At 48.2% G+C, this 25,274-nt stretch overlaps 2 protein-coding genes across 3 annotated transcripts in view; one reads left to right on the plus strand and one right to left on the minus strand.

Annotated features, from left to right (window-relative positions):
- Positions 1-9,870, plus strand: part of GRIN3B (glutamate ionotropic receptor NMDA type subunit 3B) — a gene marked incomplete at its 5' end in the record, with an annotated part of 36,786 nt that extends 26,916 nt beyond the window's left edge. For both annotated transcript variants that reach the window (XM_083483667.1, XM_083483668.1), the window contains 4 exons: positions 2,827-2,978; positions 4,744-4,908; positions 5,488-5,555; positions 7,522-9,870. In XM_083483667.1, coding sequence (XP_083339793.1) covers positions 2,827-2,978; positions 4,744-4,908; positions 5,488-5,555; positions 7,522-7,924 — 788 coding nt within the window. In that variant the 3' untranslated portion in view covers positions 7,925-9,870. The remainder of the gene's footprint in view (positions 1-2,826; positions 2,979-4,743; positions 4,909-5,487; positions 5,556-7,521) is intronic.
- Positions 9,871-15,115: 5,245 nt separating this feature from the next.
- TMEM259 (transmembrane protein 259) lies at positions 15,116-23,891 on the minus strand. Its single transcript, XM_083484065.1, has 5 exons — positions 23,777-23,891; positions 22,069-22,152; positions 20,750-20,882; positions 18,972-19,071; positions 15,116-18,125 (listed from the first exon to the last, which is right to left on the minus strand). The coding sequence occupies exons 1-5, from the start codon at positions 23,817-23,819 to the stop codon at positions 17,367-17,369; spliced, it is 1,119 nt and encodes a 372-aa protein (XP_083340191.1). The 5' UTR covers positions 23,820-23,891; the 3' UTR covers positions 15,116-17,366.
- Between the last annotated feature and the right edge of the window lie 1,383 nt (positions 23,892-25,274).

Genomic DNA, 25,274 nt, shown 5'->3' on the forward strand with positions numbered 1-25,274 from the left:
AATGCTGTCCTGATATATTAGCTGCCAGACATTTGTTTAGAAACCTTCAAATGAAGGATATCTTTCAATGTTGATGTGAAACTCAAGATCCTTGACATATGTTTAAGATAAAAATTTAAGATTAACCATTTGTTTTAGAAGGCAATAGGGCAGGGAGGGCAAGAGGTGAGCTGGTAATTAAGATTCCTTGTTGAGACATATGTAAGATATATTACTACTTATTTGTCATTTATAGATGTAACAATATATAGCTGTTTGTGTTCCTTATAAGGACAGGAGGATGTGGGTGTATCTTTTAGGATTGGATATAGCAATCAGCCAATAGGAAATCCAACCAGGCTGATTGGACAGAGGCAGCCCAAGGAGGAGCAAAGGGGGCTGGATTAAGGGAATATAAGTGCTGGCCATAATGACAGGAGGGCAGGCCAGAGCTTGGTAACCATATACCACTGTGCCTCTCATTTATTTGTCTGACAAATAAATAATTATTTTAAATTCTCTATTGCTGCGTTGAATATTTCATTCCAGCTAAGCGTTAACCACAAGCAGGGTGCTACAGGGCTGGTGGGGCTCTAACCTCCAACCTCCTGGTTAACAGCCAAGTGCTTAGGTTCCTGTGTCCAGTTTTGGTCGCCTCGCCTCAAAAATGGGGATAGAATAAGTTCAGAAAAAGCCCCCCGAATGATCAGATGGAACGGATCAAATGTGAGGAGAGGCTGCAGCGTTTGGAGTTTTCCAGTTCAGGGAAAAGACGAGTGAGAGATGTCCTGAGGGAAGTTTGTAAAATGATGCGTGACATGGAGAAAGTGGGGGGGGGGAGTTTTTAATGTTTGACATTTTATTAAGTTTTTATATGTGCCGGAAGCCATCCAGAGTGGCTGGGGAAACTCAGCCAGATGGGCAGGATATAAAATTATTATTATTATTATTATTATTATTATTATTATTATTATTATTATTACAGTAGTACCTTGGGTTACATACGCTTCAGGTTACAGACTCTGCTAAACCAGAAATAGTACCTCAGGTTAAGAATTTTGCTTCAGGATGAGAACAGAAATCGTGCTCCAGCAGCGCAGCAGCATTAGCTAAAGTGGTACCTCAGGTTAAGAACAGTTTCAGGTTAAGAACAGACCTCCGGAACGAATTAAGTTCTTAACCCGAGGTATCATTGTATTACTTCCTCTCCTGAAACACTACATGAAGCTGAAGGTTGGGGTATTCAGGACGGATGAAAGAAAGGACTTTTCCCACGCAGCTAAACTGTGGAACTCACTGCCTCAAGAAGCCACCAACTTGGATGGCTTTAAAAGAGGACGAGACAAATTCACAGAGGATGTCTACTAGCCAGGATGGTTGGAGGCGGAAATGCATCTGAATGCTAGTTGCTGGAAACCACAGGAAGGGAGAATTACTCCTTTTTGCGGGGGGGGGGGGTCTTGCCTTCAGGTTTCCCTTGGGGGCCTCCGGTTGGCTACTGTGAGAAGAGGAGCAAGACTAGATGGGCCACTGGACTTATCTGGCAGCCAGGCTTTGAAAATATTTTATTTTATTTTATTTTATTTTGTTTTGTTTTATTTTATTTTATTATTTATGTTCTTATATTACATCGGTAAAGAATATCATATTACAATACAATGCTTATTATCATATAATTTTCAACATGTATACAAAATGTATATACAAAGTTTATATACCTAAAGATAACAAAAGAAGGGGGGGGGACAAGGACAAAAATCTATTCCAAAGTCATATCTGTACCAACACTTTGGACTTCCTGTCTATCCCGTTGTATATTCCTTTTTTACAATTGAATGTACTCTTATTACTGTATATTTCGTTACATTTTGTCCAATACATTCCTATATCAATATGTACCCTTGGTCTTATTTCTCCACTGCGTCTCTCTTCAACGCCAATCAAATGCTAGCATAGATGGCGAACCTTTGCTGTGTTTTTGAACATATACCTTATATCTATCCCACTTTTCCATAAATTTTTGTTTTGAGTTGCCTCTCAGGCTATTTGTCAACTGCGCCATTTCAGCAAATTCTTGTAGCTTGACATGTCAATCGGTTATTGTCGGCGCTGCTTCTTCCTTCCACCCCTTTGCCACCAAAGTCCGAGCTGCAGCCGTTGCGTATTGAAAATATTTTAATGGAAGCTCCATGTCCAGAGGCAGTCTATCTGGATCCTTAGGTTCTATGGGGGACTTGGCCATGGTGAGGATGCTGGAACAGAGAGGCCACTGGCGTGATCAGGCAGCCAGGCTCTCCTTGTTTTATGTTCTAATATCTGACTGATGGAACGCGGGTGGCGCTATGAGATGCTATGGGTGGCACTGTGGGTTAAACCACTGAGCCTAGGGTTTGCTGATCAGAAGATCGGCTGAAGATCCAATCCCTGCGACGGGGTGAGCTCCCGTTCCTCGGTCCCTGCTCCTGCCAACCTAGCAGTTCAAAAGCACATCAAGTGCAAGTAGATAAATAGGTACCACTCCGGCGGGAAGGTGAACGGCGTTTCCGTGCGCTGCTCTGGTTTGCCAGAAGTGGCTTAGTCCTGCTGGCCACATGACCCGGAAGCTGTACACCGGCTCCCTCGGCCAGTAAAGCGAGATGAGCGCTGCAACCCCAGAGTCGGCCACAACTGGTCCTAATGGTCAGGGGTCCCTTTACACCTTTACTTTTTTTATCTGACTGATATTAGAACCAGAAGGCACTCTGCACATGCTCGAAACCCAGATTGGTGTTCCTCCAGCAACACCCTTTATTTATTTCTTTTTTTGCACCGAACCACCAAAATGTCTGTGTTTCTGCCACCTTCCAGGCTACGGGATCGGCCTTCCCCAGAACTCACCCCTGACCTCCAACATCTCGGAGTTCATCAGCCGCTACAAATCGTCCGGCTTCATGGACCTCCTCCACGACAAATGGTACAAGATGGTCCCCTGTGGAAAGCGGGTCTTTGCTGTCACCGAGGTACGGGGGGGGGCTGGGGAAAGGGTGGGTTGCGGAGCACACAATGAAAGGACAATCAGGCATTGTTGCAAAAGTTGGGTGCCAGCCCCCACTCTCTGCAAGACTCCAGGGGTTTCCAGGCACTCGCCCAGGGTCTGTGGTCCCTTGGGTCTCCAGCTGTTTTTGGACTACAATTCCCATCATCCACAATCATGGGTCCTGCTAGCTAGGGATGATGGAAGTTGTAGTCCAAAAAAAGAGAGCTGAAGGCTCAAGTTTGGGAATCCCTGGGTTAGAGTATCAGACTAGGACCTGGGTTCACAGAAGCCTTCCTACTAGGTATTTTAGGCCAGGATATACCGAAAGAAAAGAGGATTCTATTTATGTATGCCACTACAGCTGCGAGAATGCTGATTACACAAAATTGGAAGACTGGAGAAATACCAACTGAAGAACAATGGCAAGAGAAGTTGATGAACTATGCAAAAATGGCAGACAGATTAAGAGAAAAAGACAACGGTGACTTTGAAAAAGATTGGGAACCATTTACATTATACCTGCAGAAACAAAGAAAGTCTATAGACTTGATGGCAGGATTTAAATAAACATTCACATTGTTAGTATTAGAAAATGTGTAGAAGATAGAGAAATAATATGGTGTACTCATTTTTTTAGGTTTGATGTTATTGTATAAATATGTTATTAGTAACTTTTTCTTTTAGGAGGCAGCAAAGTGGGTGAAAGGAGAAACAGACCAGAAGCGGAAGTTGGGGGGAGCCTAGCAGGGGAGGGAGGCAGGAATATATAGTAAATGTTAAGAATTTGAGATGTGTGTAATGAAGGAAAAAGAAAAATGAATAATTTTTTTTAAAGGACCTGGGTTCAAATCCCCGCTTGGCAGTGAAGCTCGCAAGGGGTGGCCTTTTGGGGCCAGTCACCGCCATCGGCCTTGCCAGCCTCGCAGGGTTGTTGGGGGGATTAAATGAGGAGGGGAAGAGCCACCTTGGGGGAAAGGGGGGGCATAAATAGAATGATAATAGATACAGTGAGGGGGGGAAAGTATTTGATCCCCTGCTAAATTTGCCCGTTTGCCCTCTGATGAAGAAATGACCAGTCCATAATTTTAATGGTAGGTTTATTGTAGCTGCGAGAGACAGAATAACAACAGGAAAACCCCCAGAAACCCAGAAGACAAAAGTCAAAGATTGATGTGCATTATAATGAGTGAAATAAGAGGTCAGAGGTTTCTTGTCAGTGGCCACCAGGTCTACACACATCTCAGGAGGTATTTTGCCCCACTCCTCTTTGCAGATCCTCTCCAAGTCAGGAAGATTTCGAGGCTGATGTGTAGCTACTCGCACCTTCAGCTCCCTCCACAGATTTTTGATGGGATTAAGGTCTGGAGACTGGCTAGGTCATTCCAGGACCTTCATGTGCTTCTTCTTGAGCCACTCCATTGTTGCCTTGGCCGTGTGTTTTGGGTCATTGTCATGCTGGAATACCCACCCTCCACCCATTTTCAATGCCCTGGCTGAGGGAAGGAGGTGCTCACCCAAGATATGACGATACATGGTCCCGTCCATCGTCCCTTCGATACGGTGAAGGTGTCCTGTACCCTTAGCAGAAAAACACCCCCCCAAAGCATAATATGTCCCCCTACATGTTTGATGGTGGGGATGGTGTTCTGGGGTCGTAGGCAGCGCTCCTCCTCCTCCAAATACGGCGAGTGCCCACTGTACGTGTGGGCTCTAAGCTGTGCTCATTCTGTCTCTCTCTCCTTGCCCAGACCCTGCAGATGGGCATCTACCACTTTTCGGGTCTCTTCGTCCTGCTTTGCATTGGTCTCTGTGGCTCTTTGCTGACTTCCCTCGGAGAGCACATCTTCTACCGCCTCATCTTGCCTCGCATCAAGCGCAAGAAGAAGTTCAACTACTGGCTTCACACCAGCCAGGTAAGAGGTCACCTCCCAAACTTGCCAAAGCCCACGCTGACCGTGCAGGGTGGCGATCCGCAGGTGGCGGCCTCCTCTTCTGTTCCCAACTCTCTTAAGCCTGGGATGGAGGGCGGCTGGTTCATCTACCCACCGCATTCCTCCCAGGTGTGTCTTCAAAGAAGATAATTCCTGCCCGCCAGAGACCAGCCAGCTCTTTGTGTCTCAAAAGAACCGGCTCCCAAGCTTGCATTGTTAATAGGATTTGCAGCTTAAATTCAAATAAGGGAAGGCTACTTCGCAGGGACGGCATTGGTTTCAACCAGTGGGTTGGGGTGGATGACCTCCTGGGATCCCATCCAACTCTGTGGTTCTGTTGCATGCTGATTGGACCACTTTCCTGCTTTCTGCTCACGTTGCAAAGCATTTAACTGTGAAAACCTGAGGATTCCCAAGGAAATCATGTTTCTGAGTATCAGTGGGAGCTGCATGCACCTCACATGCTCAGAGACACTGTGGGTTTTTTTGCCAATTTAGATGTTATCTAGCCAATCTGAGGCCTCACCATTACTTTCTTAATTTGTTTTTAATATATGCCAGAAAATCCACCGGGCACTGAACATGGGTTTGGAGGAGCAGAGGAACAAAAAGCTGAATTTGGAGAAAAGGTAAATAAGGAAACATTCCGCACTCGGACTTGCTGCTTGCTCTGAACTCTGTTGCTTTATCTCGGGATAAATTTTGCAGCCAGAAAGAATTTGGCTTCCATCGTCCAGATTTAATCAGCTGCTAAGGAGGAGTTTATGCCATTGGGCTTTTCTTCCTATATACATAAAATTGTAAGGCTGTTGTCATGCTATCTGATGCAGGACTTTCTCAGGGGGCACTAAGAAAGATGGAAGTGTAGTGATGGAGGAAGGGGGAGGCTGTTGTTGTAGGACAGGGATGTCCAACAGGTCCATGATCTACTGATAGATCACTGCGAGGTTTTGGTAGATCGTGGTAGATTGCTGGCTCCCTTTCCTTAGCAGTGGTAAAATAGATTCCAGCCCCCTTGGCCCATCCTCCATTGTAGCACAATCTGCCGAAGGGAAGTTTTTAATTCTGTGAGTAGATCGCAGTCTCTTGGAAGTTGGCCACCCCTGTTGTAGGAGAGGCAGCTGCTCCACATCAGGATTTGACCAGGTGCCCAGTATAAACTAGCATATGCAAATGCCATGCAAATTAACATATGCAAATGTCATGCAAATTAGTACAGACAAATGTTATGCAACACAGCGCAGGGAAACGTTGTGCAGCTTAGCATTGGCAAATGTCATGCAAATGTCCCCCAAATTAGCAAGGGCAAATATGCAAACCAGCACAAGCAAATGTAAATTGGCATAGGCAAATCTTATGCAAATTTCCTTTGGGAGCCTGTGCACCAAGCTCTTTAACCAGCCAGCAGTGCCCCCACAATTGGACATGAAGCTCGCTGGGAGACCTGGGGGGCCAATTACTGCTTCTCAGCCTTCCCCACCTCACAGGGTTGTTGTGCTTTTTCCTCTCTCTTTTTGTCCAAACTAAGACTTTAATCTAAATACAATAATGAGAAAGGGGTTGAGAGAGAGAAAGGAAGAGGGGGAGAAAGAAAGAAAGAAAGAAAGAAAGAAAGAAAGAAAGAAAGAAAGAAAGAAAAGAGGTTAAAAGAGAGAGAAATAAAATTCAGAAAGGAAAGGACTTCCGATGCTTCATCTATTCGCTACAAATATAAACAATATTCACTCAACAAAGCTATTTTCTATAAGCAAACATGATCTTCAATCCTTGAATCCTAATGTCATTATTTCTTTTTCACGCAAAATCTTTCCAATCTTTAACAAATGTTAACAATGACTTTTCTCTGATTAAACATGTCCATTTGCCATCTCAGCTCAGTCCATAAGTTTTAATAGCCATTCTTCCACCGTTGGTCATGATTTGTCCTTCCACCACATTAGCGCATGTAAAAGTCTCACGGCCATGAACATACAGTGGTACCTCGGGTTACAGACGCTTCAGGTTACAGACTCCGCTAACCCTGAAATAGTACCTCGGGTTAAGAACTTTGCTTCAAGATGAGGAACAGAAATTGCACGGCAGCAGTGGGAGGCCCCGGTAGCTAAAGTGGTGCTTCAGGTTAAGAACAGTTTCAGGTTAAGAACGGACCTCCGGAACGAATTAAGTTCTTAACCCGAGGTACCACTGTATCTGACTTTTAGAAGACATCTGTATTGGGAAGTTTTTCAATGTTTGACATTTTATTTTGTTTTTATATATGCCAGGCTATAAATAATAAAATAATAATAATAATAATAATAATAATAATAATAATAATAATAATAATTTATTTATTTATTTATTTATTTATACCCCACCCATCTGACTGGGTTTCTCCAGCCACTCTGGGCAGCTTTCAATATAATATTAAAATACAATAATCTATTAAAAATTAATTATTATTATTCCAACTCTACAGTTCTATGCTTCTATTATATGTTCCCACTGTGCCATCCGTATACGATCTGCCTTGAGCTCCTGGGAGGAAAAAGTGGGGCATGAATGAATAAAGAAAGCCAATTCTCCCTCTTTTCTCCTCTCCGCCTTCCCTCAAAGGTGCAACATCCAAAAGAGCCAAGAGGAACCAGAGGGCCCGCTGCCGCCCCCGCCGCCCTCCAACCAGCCAGGTTGGAACAACCTCCGCCGGGCAGCCGTGAAGAAGGAGGACAAGCGCGTCCACTTCAACATCGAGAACGCCCCGGACGAGGCTTCGGATGAGGAGCGAGAGGCCCCTGTCTGGCACTGCATGAACGGCCAGGATCCACAGCAGGGCAGCAAGGAGGACAAAGAGAAGGAACTGAAGGAGCTGGAGAGCAAGATCGAGGACATGCGCGAGCAGCTGCGGGCTGCCCTGGTGCGCAAGAGCGAGCTGATGGTGGCGCTGGGGCCACCACCCAAGGCGCCCCGCCTGCCACCCGCCCTCAAGGCCTTGATCAAGGAGAGCAACGAGGACAGGTGATGCCCAGGGGCGGGGGCCGCCTCTCGCCGGCTGGCAGTGCGGGGCGGCTCCAGCCAGTTGTGGAGACGGACAGCAACGAGCGCTCGGGCTCTGGAACACTTTCGGAAAGGCTGCAGGAGGACTTCTGCGCTTGAGCGCTGCTGGGATACAGCTTGGGGTGGCCAGCCGTGGGCGCAGGGAAAAGGTTTGCTCCTGACTCTGCCATGTTTCCCGGATTCGTTTTGCAAGAGGGGGCTGCGGCAGGTGGCGTGGTGAGCCTGCACTTTGCATGCAGACGTTTCCAGGATCAATGTGCGGCAATGCCAGTTTTTGTTTTTTTGAAGATCTCAAGTAGCAAGCGAGTCCCAGGAGAGAGCCGTTATATATATATAAGGCTGCTTTGTTCGTACGTTCAGACCCCGACACACTAGATCTCAACAGTGCAAGCTAGTTCTCGGTAGGTTCGCCAAGCAGCCGCTGGGCACATAGGAGCAGGCCTGCAAGCAATCAGTTGGCGCACTCTCCGGCCACCAGGTGCCGTCCCTCGCAGGATCCAGTGAAACGTATATTGGAATGGCAGAACAATCAGGGAAGGGGAAATGCAGTTGGTCAGGGACAAAACACAGAGTTTTGAAAGGAAGGCAGTCTGAGGTTCAGTCCTTTGCAGTGACACCAGGTCTTGGGAGGGCTGTTGTCTTTGAGCTCCTCCATATAGGACTCCAACTCCCAGCATTCCCAGGGCCAGTGGTCAAGGAGGAGGATGGGAGCTGGAGTCCTGCAACACCAGGAAAGCCGTGGGTGTCCTCAGCAGTGTCAAACGAGAGATGTCTCTGTTCAGAAGAGGCATTCTTTCCTGGGAGCAGGGAAGGCCTCTTCAGAGGTCAGGGCTGCTGACCAAGAGGCGGGAGTGATGGGCACCAATCTGGATGGTTCGAAACAGGACCAGACAAATTTGCAGAGGAGGAGAGGGCGATTGAAGGCTACTGGTGAGGATGGGCAGTATCTGGTTTCCAACATTGTGATAGATATCACCAGCTAAACATTGCGATACATAGATATGTCACGATGTCTGAAATAAGGATGGAGCGATGTAGAGGGATTGGCTGGTCCCACATTGTGTTTTTTGCATAGCACACAAACAAATTATGATATCATGAGATGGACTTCAAACCGGTTTTGGATGATATGTTGATATATCACCCAGCCGTAGCTATGAGCCAGGACAGCTGCGCTCTCTGCGTCCACAGTCAGAGCAGCCACGCTTCTGAATCCCAGTTGCTGGAGACCTTGGGGCGATGTGTGTCAGGGGGAGAGATGCTGCTGCTTGCATTTTGGGGGGCATCTGGTGAGGAGAGGGGGCTAGACTAGATGCCTCTCTTTGTCCTCAACGAGCTGAAAAACTCATCTCGAGTTCTTTTGAGCTGGGAGTTCAGCAATTTCTTGGAGGGCCACAAGACTCCCCCACGATGCCTGGGGTGGACGCCCCATAGTCTGACTCTGTTAATGGCAGATTAAGATGTTCACATTTCGGAGGCTTTTGGTCTATTTCTGATAGGGCCTTTCCTTCGCCTTTCCGCAGGCGGTTTTATTTTAATGCATTTATTCCTTACGATGATGACCTGTTGGGTTTCCTGCACAGCTCAGAGGCCTTTGGCCTAATCAGGCTGCAACCTGGCAATTATTATTATTAATAATAATTAAGAGATTGCATTGTTTGGGCTCAGATTGCTAGCATTTCTCACCTCCTGTTTGAATGCAGTTGTGGGGCTAGGCTGCCAAAGAGGTTCTTAACCAATGATTGACAAGATCGAGAGCCAGTGGGAGCAACACGGACTCTTCATGCACCCTCCCCTAGCCCCTCCCTTGAGTGGCCCTTAATGGCTGCCATGGGCCCAATCCGCACTATAGAGATAAAGCAGTGCCATGCTGTTTTAAATGCTCTTGGCTTTTTCTCCCAAAGTGTAGTTTGCTCGACAGCAATTCCTGGAGTGGTTTAACAACCAATCAACCACTTTGAGAACTGCAAATTCTCTGGGAGGGAGAATAGGGGGCACCCTAACGATTCTCAGCACCCTGAACAAACTCCACTTCCCAGAACTCCATGGGGGAAATTTGTTTGAAGTGGTATCATAACACCAGAATTGCATAGCGGACTAGGAATGCCAGAATGGAATCATGTGATTTGGGCCTTACAGATCCTTGCCAGTGTGCAGTAGGCTACTAGCCACAGTCTTCTGCTGGGATACCAGGCTTGGCCATCCCATTCTCAATTTTACAATGAACAATCCAAGATCTGTTGAGCAGCTCAGGTTTAGCGAAGGTCAACTGAAGCCAGCAGCTCAGGTTTCGCAAAGTTTAGCCTAAGTAACTTGAATAACTGGAGGACAGGGTAAGGGGCTTGTGCAGAGTTTAGCGGGCTTTTTGTTCAGACAGTGCCAGTTTAGCAAAACTGGGTCGGGTGTTCTGCTTTGATCAAGCAGCCCATGTTTAGCAATGCTTAGGTTATAGCAAAGATTAACTAACTTGCCAAGGAGCAGTGGGACTTTTTGCGGATCTGCGATTTGACTGAGCCGCAGAATAAGTGGAAAGCTTCTTCCAAAATTAGGTTGCAGAGGACATATTGCAAATGACATCATTGCTCGGGCAAAGATCAGTTCCCAGAAAAGTCTTGCTTTCATTAATCAACAGTATAATTAAGCTCAGATGTGATGCTGGTTTTTGCCAATGCTTCCAGTTAGGACAAGGGAGGGGGCATAGATATTGGGGATCCTCAGGTGGCTGGTATAATTTATTATCCCCCTCCTCCTTTCTGCTTATCCTCACAGCATGTAGGTGCAGCGAATGAACCTGCTGTGCCCATTTTGCAGCAGGGAAAAACTGAGGCTGAGAAGCAACAAGCCAGTTCACAGTTCATTCAACGCTGGCGCCCTCCAAGAAGACCCACAACGAAAGAGTGAAAAAATTCACCCATGTAATCGTCACTTGCAAACACATATTGAAAGAGCCAGATTGGTGTCTGTTAAATATGGGTGGATTGTTGAAGGGAACATCAAAACCATGCAAAATAGAATAGTATAGCTATATAGGACAACTTTGTAACATGAAAAGGAACACATTAAAACTGGTATTACTTTTAAATGCTCATTTGTTAGAAAGAGAATTCAACCTGCCTGTTCTTTTGCTCTGGTTGTACAGAGCATTTTAAATTGATTCTCTGTGTATGTGCATGTATCTTCCTATATATATAATATTGTAAGGTTGTCATCACGCAGATCTGGGCTTGCACTACAAATCCTCCAGTGTGGGCTGGGTGATGCGGACCCTACATTTTTATGCATATAAGAAGATATATACATGGAATAGTGTCTTCATAATAGATCACTGCAGGAGGTATGTGCTCAAAACCAACTCATGCAGGTTGATTCCCCCCCCAAAAAAAATAATATTTCAGGTTCTTCCCATTGTAATTTGTTCATATGCAGAAACATTGTTGTTCTATTGACACATCCACACCATATATTTGAACACACGGCTCCCCCTGCCCCAATAGTCCTGGGAACTGTAGTTCACCCCTCAAAGGGTTACAGCAGAGGTCCCCAAACTAAGGCTCGTGGGCTGGATAAGCCCTGAAGGACTCGTTTATCCAGCCCGCGGTGACCCCCGCTGCCGCCGCCCGCTCTTACTGGCGCTGTGCTGCGCGGCTACCCACTTCCGGGTCAGAGGAGCACTGGAAATAGCTTGAGCACATGCACAAGCATTATTTGCGCATGCGCGTTATTTCTGGTGCACATCCGGGTCAGAGGAGGCCCGTGCACATGCGCACAAGCTATTTCCGGTGCTCCTCCGACCCAGAAGTGCGCCGGAAATAGCGTGTGCACACGCATATGGGCATGTGCTCCCCTGCCCTCTGGTCCACTGCACAATCGGCGCTGGAGACACCGGCCCGAGGCGTGGTAAGTTTGCTGACCCCTGGGTTACAGCATGGGTAGGCAAACTAAGGCCCGGGGGCCAGATCTGGCCCAATCACCTTCTCAATCCGGCCCACGGACGGTCCGGGAATCAGCGTGTTTTTACATGAGTAGAATGTGTCCTTTTATTTAAAATGCATCTCTGGGGTATTTGTGGGGCATAGGAATTCGTTCACCCCCCCCCCTAATATAGTCCACAAGGTCTGAGGGACAGTGGACTGGCCCCCTGCTGAAAAAGTTTGCTGACCCCTGGGTTACAGTGTCCAGCACCATTAACGAACTACAGTTTCCAGGCATCTGTATGGAAAGGCAGCGGCTTCAAATGTTTGGTATAGATGTGCTCTATATACGAGCCTGTTTTGTGGAGGTTTGATGTTCAGACCCCATTTCCTTGCAGATGTAATGCTGCAATACTCTAATGATGCAAATCACAAGCAGTCACCCCAAAAGCTCACCTAGCTACTAGCTAGGCAAAGGCTTGAAAAAGGAACACAAGCCAAACCCGCAAACAAGGTAAAAATTCAGGGTGGGGGGGAATCCCTCTCCGCTGGAAGAATTTATTACAAAAATAACAGCACCTTGCTCGAAAACCCCAGCTGTCAAATATTCATTAAAAATAATAATCTCAGTACACCCACATTTCAGAGCTCATTATACCTTCTGCTTCAGGGGAAAGAAAATGTAGCAGGCTCTATTTTTTTATTTATTAAAAAGAGACCTCTTTGTTTTTTTATTCAGCCCAGCCAGAAGCTGTTCTGATTATGCTCAGGATGTAATATTATTTTCATTCATGAATTGCCTTTCACATAAGATATACGAAATGCAGGACAGGGGATGAGATTATAAGGGGGCAGGGAGGTAAGAAAGACTTGGAAAATAACCCAAAATGCAATCTGTATTCCAAGTAAGATGCTCTGTTTGAAATAATTTGATGTATTTTTGAGACTCCACTAATGCCATCACTCTTGAATTCATCCATTGCAACTGATGCAGCACCAAGCTCGGTTTTGGACTCCAAATCCCATCAGCTGCAGTGTTATACAGCTGCACTGGCTGATGGGAGCTGTAGTCTAAACTTCTATAGGGTGCTTGGTTGGCGAAGGCTGGCATTTAGCCTTTGGGCACCCAGAGGGGGTCCTGCTCCTAATGATGGGCAGATGGATGTTACAGGTAGCCTGCCAGGTGTTGCTTGACTACAATTCCCATCATCCTCAGCGAAGCTTGGTGGTGCTGTTGGGGAGTTCAGCAACACCCAGTGTGGCGTAGGTCCCCTCTCCTTGGAGATCAGGGATGGGGAACGTTTGGCTGACATTGGACTCCGGTGCCCATTGGATCCCGTCAACATGGCCTAGGAACAGAGGATGATGGGAGTTGTAGTCCAACAGAACACCTCCGGTTCAGTCGCTGGCATCTCCCTTTAAAAAAGCAACTATAGGGCAGGGCAACAAGCATTTTCAGCTTCATATGATGGCAGAATTGCATTGGATCATCTCATTTCCTAGAATCGCAGAGTTGGGACACCCAAGGGTCCTCTAGTCCAACCCACTGCAACGCAGGAATAAAATAACAAAACTACCACAGATCCGAACTACTGCAAGCCCTAAGGCTCCCTGTTAGGCACACATGCAGCTACTTGACCAAATATTTGGACGTTGACAGATAATATATATAAAACAAATTTAGAGGGGGTTGAATGTATGAGAGAACTTTGGAACCGTGGTTAAGCCTCGGATTTTGGTCAAAAGACTAGCTCCATTGCTTATTACAATACTCAGCAGACTTTAAGGACTCCCAAAAACAGCTTTCTGTCGTCTTCTTAAAAAAAGATTAGGATGCGTTTCTTGGAAGAGTTGTAGCTGAGTTGTGCAGCACCCGCTTCGCAGTCAAGACGGTCCCGGGTTCAAATCCTGAATTTCCAGGTAGAGCTGGCCATGTTCCCTGCCAGTAAGTGTAGAGCTGTAAGCTAGCTGGACCAACTGCAAGGTAACTTTACTACTCAGAATAATGAGGACTAGGAACTTCTATTTTGAAGGTGGGAGAGCATCTCCTTTGCATGCAGAAGATTGTAGGTTTGATGCCCAACAGCGTCTGCAGGTAGTGGCTCTGTCTCAAAACCTCTGAGCTAGACGGACAAATGCGCTAACTTCTGTCATTTGTTTGCTTCTGTCTAGCTGTGTTCCGGAAACTCACAAAAAGTGTCTAGAATTCTTGACACCTGGAATATAAGAGGGTGGTGTTTCTGCACAGATGATACGTTGGGGCAAAATAACCTCAAGAAGTTGCCATAGATTTCAGGCTGCAGCGTGCAGGTCATGTTCAATTTAGGCTGATAACCACTGGGTGAAACTCTTCACAGAGGACGCCAAGATCAGTTGGGACCACTCCTTGAGGCTTGGTCATTGGAGTGGAGAAAATATACCACACGGCATTTCAAAGAAATAAGGGTTGCGGCCAGTGTTAGACTTGCTCAAAGCGAACTTACGGAAATCAATGCATGTGACTAATCTAGGTCCGTTTTGCTCTGAGAAAGCCTTTGCTGGAGACAACCCTAAGAGGTCGGGCTGAGACTGCGGACAGGAGCTGCTGGGCCGTGTAGGAAACTGAGATATGAAAGCTAGGAGCTAAATGGCACCTTAAACCTAGGTTATGGGTGCAACAACGGAATGTCTAGGCACTTTTTAATTAACAAGAATACAAAGCTGAAAATTAATGAACTGCAGCTAAAAGATTTTTCACATGCTCTAGACCTTCCCCTGACCACCCCGCTAATATTCTTAAGAGGATCTCCTCCAGTCTTCAGAGAGTAGCTGGAAGTGGGGAGGCTGAAAAATATTAGGCTCAGGACTGCACTGCTCTCAGAAACTGCTCGTGCTCATGAAATGCCGTCACAAAACGCGCCTAGAACAATGGGAGTTTCAAACACGGCTGCTGGGGATGGCTGATGCGACCAGCATCACGTTTGTTTAATTCTGGGATTTTGTGGGTGCAGAGCAAGTATTTGTGGTGCTGAGTGGAAGACAACTGTTTGATTTTGGGACGATTGTGTGTAAAATGGAGATTTGGTGTTTCAGCACTCCATGAACTGGGTGTTTCTCCGGGAACAGAAGCTGCCTTGCAGACATGACTGGATCTTGCACGGCTTGGGGGGGCGGGGGCGGGCGAAGTTCTCCCTCTCTGCCCCGGCCCCATATCGTACTCTGTTCCATCCCAAAGTTAAGGGGAAAAAGGAGCACGGAAGCAATGCTGTTAGATATAGTATTTATTATATATATAATATATATAATATATACATACTTTTTTGTACATTAAATAGAATGAACTCTACTCTTCATTCCTGGTATAGTTTGGTGTGATTCTTCTCTCTTTCTCAACCCCTCAATCCTTTCTGCCTGACGATTACAACGTAAAAACCCTAATGTCCGAGTACAAGCATACAAGCACTCCATTGCCAAGCAGAGATGGGTGGGCGGGCAGCGAATGATCCCACCAACATATTGCACATGAATGGGGGTCGGGGGGGGGGAATACCACCACTATGCTTGTTGTCGGCCAACCCACCCTCCACCCCAAAACTAAAACTACTTACATGTCACCCATCTAAGGGATTCTCCCTTCCCTGGCTTTAGGGTAGAGCACAGCAGCCCAAGGTGATTTTGACTGCAAAATCAGAGCATCTCACAGACGCTCCTGGGCTCCAGTCTCGAAAAAGGCTGCTGCTTGCTTAAGGGTGTACCTGCCTACTGCACTTTGCACCTCATGGCAGAACTAAAAAAATAAGAATTAAGATGCCCAGGGTCCTTGGCTCCTGCCTGCTCCCAGGGACCACGTGGCAGGACAGTGAGGTCATAGGGGCAGGGTTTCCTTAGGTCCAGCCGCGCTACCCCCTGAACCTTCCAGCCTCGGAATTCCCCTTGCTATTGCTAGATCACCTGAGTACAAAGGCACTCAAAAGTTTGGAGCCAGCTGCGTTCTACGATGCTTCCTATTCCCAGCTAGCGCGCGCACACACCCACCCCACAATTTAAGGGGTACAGCTCTGCTCCAGAAAGGGATGGGCAAAGACTCCTGGGAAGCGGGTCCTTTTTTGGGAGGGGTGCCCCTTTCCCCCCACCCCACTCTCTTATGTTTCCAGGAACTTAGGTGGCATTTTATGACGTGCACACTCTTCAAAACACATCCTGCTTACGAGATAAGGCACTGGGCTGGGAAACTTTTTAGGGTGGGGGAGTGGAGAATAATCCTAAATTGCCACGCTGCGTAAAACAAGAACCGAGTTCACCCGTCAACAGCTGTGCAAGGGCATAAGAGAGAGGGAGCTGTGAGGGTTCTCACCAAATGACAGCTTTAAAAAAAAAAACCACCCAATTTTTAAAGCACCCAAAAAGCCCCCTCATTTTAGAAAGAGTGTTGACAGCCACCCGGTCCTCTCTCATCAAGGCCATGTCAGACTGAAAATCAGGAGCTGCTCCCTCTCGCAGTCGCTAAGGATGCACCGTTAAGATGCAACTTGCTAGAACCTTGTAGCTCTGGGAACAAAATAACTGCTGGGCTTTCCTATGTAGAGGTTAAAAACAGGGAGGTGGGGACGACGACACACAGTCCAGCGACCAGGCAAGCCACTGCAAAGGACCCCCTTCCCCAGTGGCCAAAAAGGGCTTCCTTGTCAAGAGAGAATCCACCTCCAGATCTTCCCCTTCACGTTAATTTTTAAAAGCGCCCTTCTAACAAGAAAGACCTATTGCTGTTTTACTCTGAAAGAGGCTGCGTATATGCATCTATAAACGCGGCTTCTTTCAGAGTAAAATGCAGTCTGTCCCCCAGGCTAAAAAGGAAAAAAGGAAAGGAAAAAGCCAGGCAGACGTTTCTATGACTCCAGCGCTTCTGGGATGACAGATCTTCGAGAGCGGCGGCTGCCAGGAACCCCAGATTTAAAGGGGGTTCGTCTCGGGGCCCCCTTCAACACAAGGGTCTCAAGTCCTTCTCCAGCAGCCCCCCGTTTTCGCCCCTCCCCTGACGCAGAGTTCGCCATGATACCCGTTTCGTTCGCCTCCCCAGCACCCCCTCCTGACAAAAGCAGAGAAGCACACACAGAAAAACAGCAGTAATTCCAGGGCAAAATTAAGTCCACATCTCCGGCAGACACCAAAGGCGGAGGGGCGAGGAGTCCCATGATTTGAGAAAAGCTTGGTGGGGGGGGGCAGAGAGACTGGCGGGGGGCTGTGGCTCCGTACGCCCAACAGGAAGGAACCAGAGGACTCTCTTCAGATGCAGGGGGTGAACCCCTCGTGTGAGCCCCTCGTTTTTTTATTCACATTTTTGCCTTCCTTTCCTGGGTTTGGCGGAAGAAGGGGTGGGAGAGAGAGAGAGAAAGGGGGGCAGGTTCTCTCCCTCTCCCTCTGGCCTTTCAAGCTCTGCACCTCCTCAATGGAGGAATTGCAGGTGAGCCCAGGGACAATGGACGGTCGAACTGAGAAGCATCCCGTCCGCCAGGAAGCTCAGGAGAGGCAGTGGGAATCTGGGCCCGCATCAGCCGCACTGTCCAAAGGCGCTGGCGCCGAGGAGTCCGCCTGCGCGAGTCCCTCCTCGGAGGCCTCGCCCGGGGCCCTGCTTGCAGCAGAGCCGAGTGGACAGCAGCCTGCGAGGCAGTCTGTGTCCGGAGGTTTGCCGCGGCCAGCTGAGCTCTCTGGAGGCTGTGGGATGTCCTCACGGGCTGGACTGAGGGGGGTGGCGGCGGCAGCAGCAGCAGAGGCCGATCCGCCTGGTGAGGGAACCCCAGCGGTGGACGTGACCTCGATGGCAATGGACCCCACAGGAGCCTCTGCGAGGTCGCTGCTGACCAGGAGGCGGGTCATGACGCTCGAGGCCGACGCCACGTCCTGGAGGTCCCCGCTGGGCCCGGCGGCTTCTGGCGCAACGCTGGGGTCCAGGAGGGAGCCGCTCAGGGTGGACATGAAGGAGGCCTCTGCGATGACGGCTGTCTCCGCCACCCAGTTGAAGTTGTCGCCCAGGGAGGCCACTGTGGCGGCTACGACGGCTGCTGTGTGGGCATCCTCGGGTGCCAGGGGGCCGTCCCCAGCCGCGGGGGGCCGCGGGCCGGCCGGGTCGGCGGGGGCAACGGTGTTGTTGTTGTTGAGGTTGTCCTGCAAGGTGGTCTGGGCTCCACCCTGCTGGTTCTGGAGCAACATCTCCTGGATCCGGATCTGCTGCAGGATGGCCGGCAGCTCGTAGTGGTGGAAAAAGTAGATCATGGAATGCTGTGGGAAAGGCAAGGGGCAGAGGGGGTGAGCTGGGGGCCGAGACGGCTGACATCCACACTGGCCAAGCCTTCTGAATCGTGGCCCATTCCGCTGCCTGCTTCCCCCTCCCAGCCCCTTGGGCAAAACTGGGTGTTTTTAAAAGAAAGCTTACCCACCAAAATAACCCAGGCCCCTTTTTTGAACTTTTTTATTGATGTTTTCACAACACAGTAAAAGGAACTAACTGAACTACATCTGAAGGTAGCATGTTCATCATGATTCATGTTGCATTGTGTTTTTAATATTTTGTTGGGAGCCAACCAAAGTGGCTGGTGCAACCCAGTCAAATGAACAGCAAATGAATAATAAAATTATGATGATGATGAAACATTTTTATGTCTAGGCTCCAAGTGGCTCCTTAAACTAAGGTTATGGTTGCCGAAAAGGGAACGCCTAGTTGCCATTTGGGGTCCGGATAGCTTGAAACTTGTATTTTTCAACACAACATTTTGGCTCCTGAAATTTGTTTTTTTCTGATCATGCGGATAAAATACAACGGACAGAATTCCGCAGTGTGTGAAAGCAGTCAACATCCAAGGATCTCCAGGCAAACACCTCCAGATGGTTGAGATGTCAGGAGCCATCCTGGCATCTTCACTCGGTTGCAAGTGGCCAATAGCCAGGTGCAAAATCCGCCTGGGAAATTTTGAATGCTGGTTCCAGGCTAAATGCACCCAGCTCTCTCTACTGTTCCACAAAGTCCTGCTGAGTTCAACATCATCCTGCTTCCTTGCTATGGTTAGTTCTACATCTTGAATGGGTTTTCCTGCACTCCAGACAAACATGGTGAAATTGCCAACGTACCTGTATGAAAAGCCACGATGTGACCAGTGCCAAGCTGCTGTATTGCCCATTGAAGCGGTAATGGTAGGCATAAAAGGCAAAATGGTACAAGTAGAAAAACCTGGAACAGAGGAACAGAGACATGGGGGAAAGGGGGTTAAAGCACATATATCAATACTGGATTGCGGCAGCACACGCTCCGTAGGGCTTCAATCAGACTTGATCTGAAGCTGCAGTTAGGGCAGAATGATGGGTACTGACCTCTGGGATCAGCTGTACTAGCCCTGTTACAGACTCCACATAAAGACCGTTTCCACATTTATAAGAACTCGACCTTTTAACATGGCAGCACCTGTGGAACTCCCTGCCTACTGATGCCAGGCAGGTGCCTTTGCTGTGCTCTTTTCCGCGCCTGCTAAAAACATGCCTGTTTAGAAAGGGATTTCTGAACATGCTGTGGAGGGAAGTGGGGGGGGGGTCTGTGGAATCTGCCTGGGAAGGGAGAAGGAAAACTCTGATCCTAAACCTCCGCTGCCTTGAGGAATATATTTGGGAGAAGAAAAGGCTCGGGAATAAACCCTACACAATCCAGAGCAGAGCCTTGCATGCCTCCTTCCAGCAACTCCTGCAGTCAAGCTGGTGCCAAAGATCTTGCTCTGCTTTCCTTTGGACGCCAGCAAGGCTGAAAGGCAGGTCTTGCCATCTGGGCAGCCCAGGATCTCCAGACACACAGCCGAGGCCTGTGCCCCAGGGAGGTCACATCGGTGCTGCAAACACAGCTGTTTGGCTTCACCCCCAGAGGCGCACTCCGTTGCCTCTCGAGACAGACAGATGCCAACAACCCAGAAAGTTGATGTGTGTCTTAATCTGTTTCTAGTCTATTGCTATATTAACTTTCTGAAGGTTTTAAGTTATTGTTGCTAGCTCTTTTCTTACAATTTAACAGTGTAAGTACAGTGAAATAAACTCTCTCTCTCTCAAATCCACCTCTCCCCTGCCACACAACTGAAAGATGGGAACGGAAACATTGTGGAAGAAGGTTGGGGAGTCAACCAAATAAAGGACCATTGGAAACAGACAGGGCTGAGTTCAGTGGTCAGATCTGGCACAGAAGAGAGCCAATGTGGTGCAGCAGTTACTGAGCTGTGAGTGGTGTTAGAAACTCAGAAATAAAAGCTAGGCTCCAAATGGCTCCTTAAACCAGGGTTACAACTGCCAAAACAGAATGCCTAGTTGCCATTTTGGTGCCAGGAAGCAGGAAATCGTATTTTTCAGAATGACTTTTTGGTTCCTGAAATTCATTCTGATTTTGCAGATAAAATAAAATGGGTAGAATTCTACAGGATGTGTTGCTAGTGTGTGAAAACAGACCAGATCCAGGGATCCCCAGGCAGGCACCTCCAGGTGGTGGGGACATCAAGCGCCATCCTGGCACTCAGGCATCTTCCCTTGGTCGCAAGTGGACAACAGGCAGGTGCAAAATGTGCCTGGTTCCTGGCTAATTTCGAACGCTGACCGGGAGACCATGTTTCAAGTCCCACACTTGGCAATGAAGCTCACTGTGTGTGACCCTGGGGCCTGTCCCTTGCCTCTCATAGAATCTAAGAATTGCAGAGCCGCAATGGACGCCAGGGTCACCTAGCCCAACCCCACCGCAATGCAGGAACTGCAACCTATCTCGCAGAGCCATTGCATGAATAAAGAAGGGGTGGAAGGAGGACGTCACAGGCCACCTCAAGGGGGCTGGGAGAAAAGGAGGCCCATAAACACCAGGAACTGGAAGCTCTGTGTGCCCTTACCTCAGCCAATGCCTCTTGCTGGTGTTGGTGTGGCAGCAGATGGCGTCGTACTGGTCTGCCAGCCACACGATGAGGATGATGTAGAAGGCTGTGGTGGTGTCGTTGAAGAACTCGGACATGATCGCCTCCATGCCTGCCGCAGGATGGTGGAGAGGAGGGGAGAGAGAAGGTCAGCAAGTCATCAGGGAGCTCAGCGTCCAAGATGAGCAAGCAGGATCAGGCCAAGGGCCCTCCTAGTCCTCACAGTGACCAATCAGAGGCCCCAGATGAGAATTATTATCCCTATTATTTATATGCTGCCCACCTGACTGGGCTGCCCCATCCACTCTGAGTGGCTCCCAACAAAATACTAAAAACACAGTAAAACATCAACCATGAAAAACTTCCCCACACAGGGTTGCCTTCAGATGTCTTTGGAAAGTTGTACAGTTCTTTATCTCCATGGCATCTGATGGGAGGGTGCTCCACAGGGTGGGCGCCACCACCGAGAAGGCCCTCTGCCTGGTTCCCTGTAGCCTTACTTCTCGCAAAGAGGGAATGAGGGAACTGCCAGAAGGCCCTTGGAGCTGGACCTCAGTGTCAGGGCTGAATGATGGGGAGGTGATCCTTTGGGTCTACAGGGCTGAGGCCGTTTACGCCTTTCAAGGTCAGCAGCAACACTCTGAATTGTGCTTGGAAACATACTGGGAGCCAATGCAGATCTTTGGGACCGGTGTTATATGTTCCCGACAGCCGCATTCTGGATTAGTTGTACTTTCCGAGTCACCTTCAAAGGTAGCCCCACAGAGAGCACATTGCAGTAGTCCAAGCGGGAGATAACTAGAGCATGGACCACCCTAGCGAGACAGTGTGCAGGCAGGGAGGGTCTCAGATGGAGCTGGCAGACAGTCACCCTGGACGCAGAATTGACCTGCGCCTCCACAGACAGCTGTGAGTCAAAAATGACCCCCAGGCTGCATACCTGGTCCTTCAGGGGCACAGTTGCCCCATGAAGGACCAGGGAGTCCCCCACCCCCACCTGCCACTGAGGGCCTGAGCGCAACAGCAGCAACTCTCCCCCCTTGTGATTCCCAGGAACTGGTCTCAGGACCTAAGCTTCAGCCACTGAAGCTGACTGGGTGACCAGGGGCCAGTAGCCTCTGACTCTTTTCCAGCCTAGCCTCCCTCACAGGGCTGCTGGGAGGATAAAACAGGGAGGGGAAAGAATCGTGCCCATCACCTTGAGAGGAAAAGGTGGTGCACAAGATGTAAGAGACAGAATGAATGGGCCTGGTATATCAAAGGCAGTTCCTGACATTCCTGCGAGGCGGTCTGCTTACCCACGAGAGCCAAGATGACGGTCAGCAGCGGGGCTGCCGGGAAGGCAATGGTCATGTTCATCTCCAGCATTTGCAGAAGGTCCACTGTGAGAGGGAGGAGGAAAAAACATTCAAGAGGAGAGGAGGCAGTTGTAGCCCCAGGTGGAAGAAGAGGAACCCCTCAACACAGATGACCCCAGGGTTGATCTCCAATTAGAAGGAATGCAAAAAGCAGAGGCAAGAGAGAGGCTGCAAATTTTGCCAAATTTTGTTTAGCACATCTCGGTCGACAAACTGTGGTTAGTGCTAACTACAACTTGGCTTCAAAATATTATTTTTAACTTTGTAAATAAATTAAGTTAAATTATCATACCACTGCATCTCTCTCTCTTTTTTTAAAAAAGTATCAAAGCAGTTTCAGCAATGAAACCATTAAAAAGTTAAGGTAAAGGTAAAGGGACATTAGCTCCAGTCGTGGCCAACTCTGGGGTTGCGGCGCTCATCTCGCTTTACTGGCCAAGGGAGCCGGCGTACAGCTTCTGGGTCATGTGGCCAGCATGACTAAGCTGCTTCTGGTAAACCAGAGCAGCGCATGGAAATGCCGTTTACCTTCCCGCCGGAGCGGTACCTATTTATCTATTTGCACTTGATGTGTTTTCAAACTGCTAGGTTGGCAGGAGCAGGGACCAAGCAACGGGAGCTCACCCTGTCGCGGGGATTCGAACCACCAACCTTCTGATCGGCAAGTCCTAGGCTCTGTGGTTTAACCCACAGTGTCACCCACGTCCCAATTAAAAGTAAAAAGCTAGACACCAATTAACCATTCTTCATCGCCTGTATAGGCTGGGCGGAATAGAAAAGTTTTCAGCAGGTGTTTAAAAATTGGCACAGAAGGCACCTGCTAAATCTCTAGTGCAATGGTTCTCAAACTTTTTTCTCTGAGTCACACTTTCAGAATAAAAATTTGCTCGCACCACACCCAATTTTTTATCAATAAGAAATACATTGGAAAACAAGACAAAAAAAACTAGCAGTGCTTGTTTTATAATATAGAACACAACTACTTCCTAATATGATCCAGAAAGTATAAAACAACGCAGTTACATAAAAACTGTTCAAAATTTATTTGATTGCCCTTGAATCTTCCTGCCACACTTGCCAGCCTCTCTTCCGACACCCTTTGACAACCACCGCTCTAGTGGGAGGGAGTTCCACAGGACTGGGCCAATTACAACAAGGGCTCCGTTTCTTGTCGTTGTCAAACCAGCCTCACTGACTCGGGGAATGACCAGTGACGCTCCTGCAGGTGGCGTCAGTTATCAAGCTGGAATATAAGGGCTCAGGAGGCCTAAGTTGTTCAGGGCTTTTAAAATTAATACAAGAACCCTGAACCTGGATTGGCAGTAAGGTGGTCAGCCAGAGCAGCCGCTTCAACAATGGCCTCACATTCTCTAACTGTTATATACAAGGTCTCTCTCAGGAGGTTGTCAAGGCTTTTAAGCAGAGGTTGGGCTGTCATGGATGCTTTAGCTGAGATTCCCGCATTGCAGGAATGATGTCCTACAGTTTCCCTTCGAACTGTGGACCTTCTGATGCTGACTGATCAGAAGTGGCAAGCCTTGTTTGAACCCTCTGCCCAGGGGGTTGGGGAAAGAAGAAAACTGCTGTCCTCCAGCAAACGGACCACTTGGGCTCTCGGAACGCCAGCAAGACTGGATGAAATACTTACCGATAAAAACGAAGATCTGGTGGTGCGAGTATCGCAGAAGCATGGAGACAGACAGAGTCTGGAAAAGAGAAGGGGTGGGCAAGTGTTAGAGCCCCAGCTCCCTAGGAATGTAGGGCAGTGTCACCCCCCCCAAAAAAAACCACCCCCAACCAACCAAAATTCTAATAGTTGCAGACACCTGCCCTTTCGCCTGAATTAAATACCGAAGGCACTGTACACATGGGCTCCCAAATAATTAGATTTAATAATCTTATCTCCAGTGCTATTTAATAGTCAGTGCTTATTTAATCATCTTCTTCCTTGGAGGTTTCTAAGCAGAGGATGGATGGACACCTGACATGGATGCTTGAGCTGAGATTCCTGCCTTGCAGGGGGTTGGACTAGATGACCCTCGGGGTCCCCTTCCGACTCTGTGATCCAGGGGTGGCTCAACTAGGAAACTAATGAACCTTAAGCTTCGGGGCCTCCAATTCCAGAGGGACCCCAGGAGCGAATTTAGTCCACACTGCCTAAAATTTTTGAGTCACACAAATCGATTAATTTGTTGTTGTATATACAGTACTTCAACAATCCCAAAGTTTGAATGTCAGTAGTGCAGATGTTTTAAAGGTGTGGTGATCTGTCATGGAACAACCCTCTCCCCTTGAAGAAGGTGATTTCAGTAATTATCCAGACCTCATTGCTGGTTGTGAAGGCCTCTGAACTGCATCTCTCAATATCACCCAGCCAGGAACTTCACTGGGTTCTCAGTCAATTATTTTAACCACAGACCACTCAGGGAGCTTTGGCTGGCTCCTTCATTATACACCTTTAGGCACCAGGTGAAGTTGTTCGTCTTCAACCAGGCCTTTGGCTGATATTATTATTATTATTATTATTATTATTATTATTATTATTATTATTATTCTGTCCATCTGACTGGGTTGTCCCAGTCACTCTGGGCACCTCCCAGCAGAATAAAACATTAAGCACCGAAAGCTTCCCTGAACAGGGCTGCTTTCAGATTTCTTCTGAAAGTCAGATACTTGTTTATTTCCATTATTTCCTTGGCATCTGATGGGAGGGCATTCCACAGGGTGGCCGCCACCACCGAGAAGGACCTCTGCCTGGTTCCCTGTAACCTCGCTTCTCACAGGGAGGGAACCGCCAGAAGGCCCTCGGAGCTGGACCTCTGTGTCTGGGCAGAACGATGGGGGTGGAGGCGCTCCTTCAGGTCTACAGGCCCGAGGCTGTTAAAAGGGTATTCACATCCAATATCCTTTTAAATGTGTTGTGGGAGGGGGTCATTGAATTGTTGTTGCTCTTATTTTCCGAGCACAATTCAAAGTGTTGGTGCTGACCTTTAAAGCCCTAAATGGCCTCGGTCCAGTATATCTGAAGGAGCGTCTCCACCTCCATCATTCAGCCCGGACACTGAGGTCCAGCACCGAGGGCATTCTGGTGGCTCCCAGAAGCCAAGTTACAGGAAACCAGGCAGAGGGCCTTCTCGGTGGTGGCG

Source organism: Podarcis liolepis (genome assembly GCF_965112155.1).
Source record: "Podarcis liolepis genome assembly, chromosome: 18".
NCBI classification, from domain to species: Eukaryota; Metazoa; Chordata; class Lepidosauria; order Squamata; family Lacertidae; genus Podarcis; species Podarcis liolepis.

Excerpts from the sequence above, each read along its gene's own strand:
- TMEM259 (XM_083484065.1), bottom strand. The coding sequence starts at position 23,819 with ATGCTTCTGCGATACTCGCACCACCAGATCTTCGTTTTTATCG. Across the intron at positions 19,072-20,749 it reads AGCAAGAGGCATTGGCTGAG|GTTTTTCTACTTGTACCATT; the intron begins GTAAGGGCACAC and ends CCTCTGTTCCAG. Across the intron at positions 18,126-18,971 it reads CATCGTGGCTTTTCATACAG|CATTCCATGATCTACTTTTT; the intron begins GTACGTTGGCAA and ends CCTTTCCCACAG.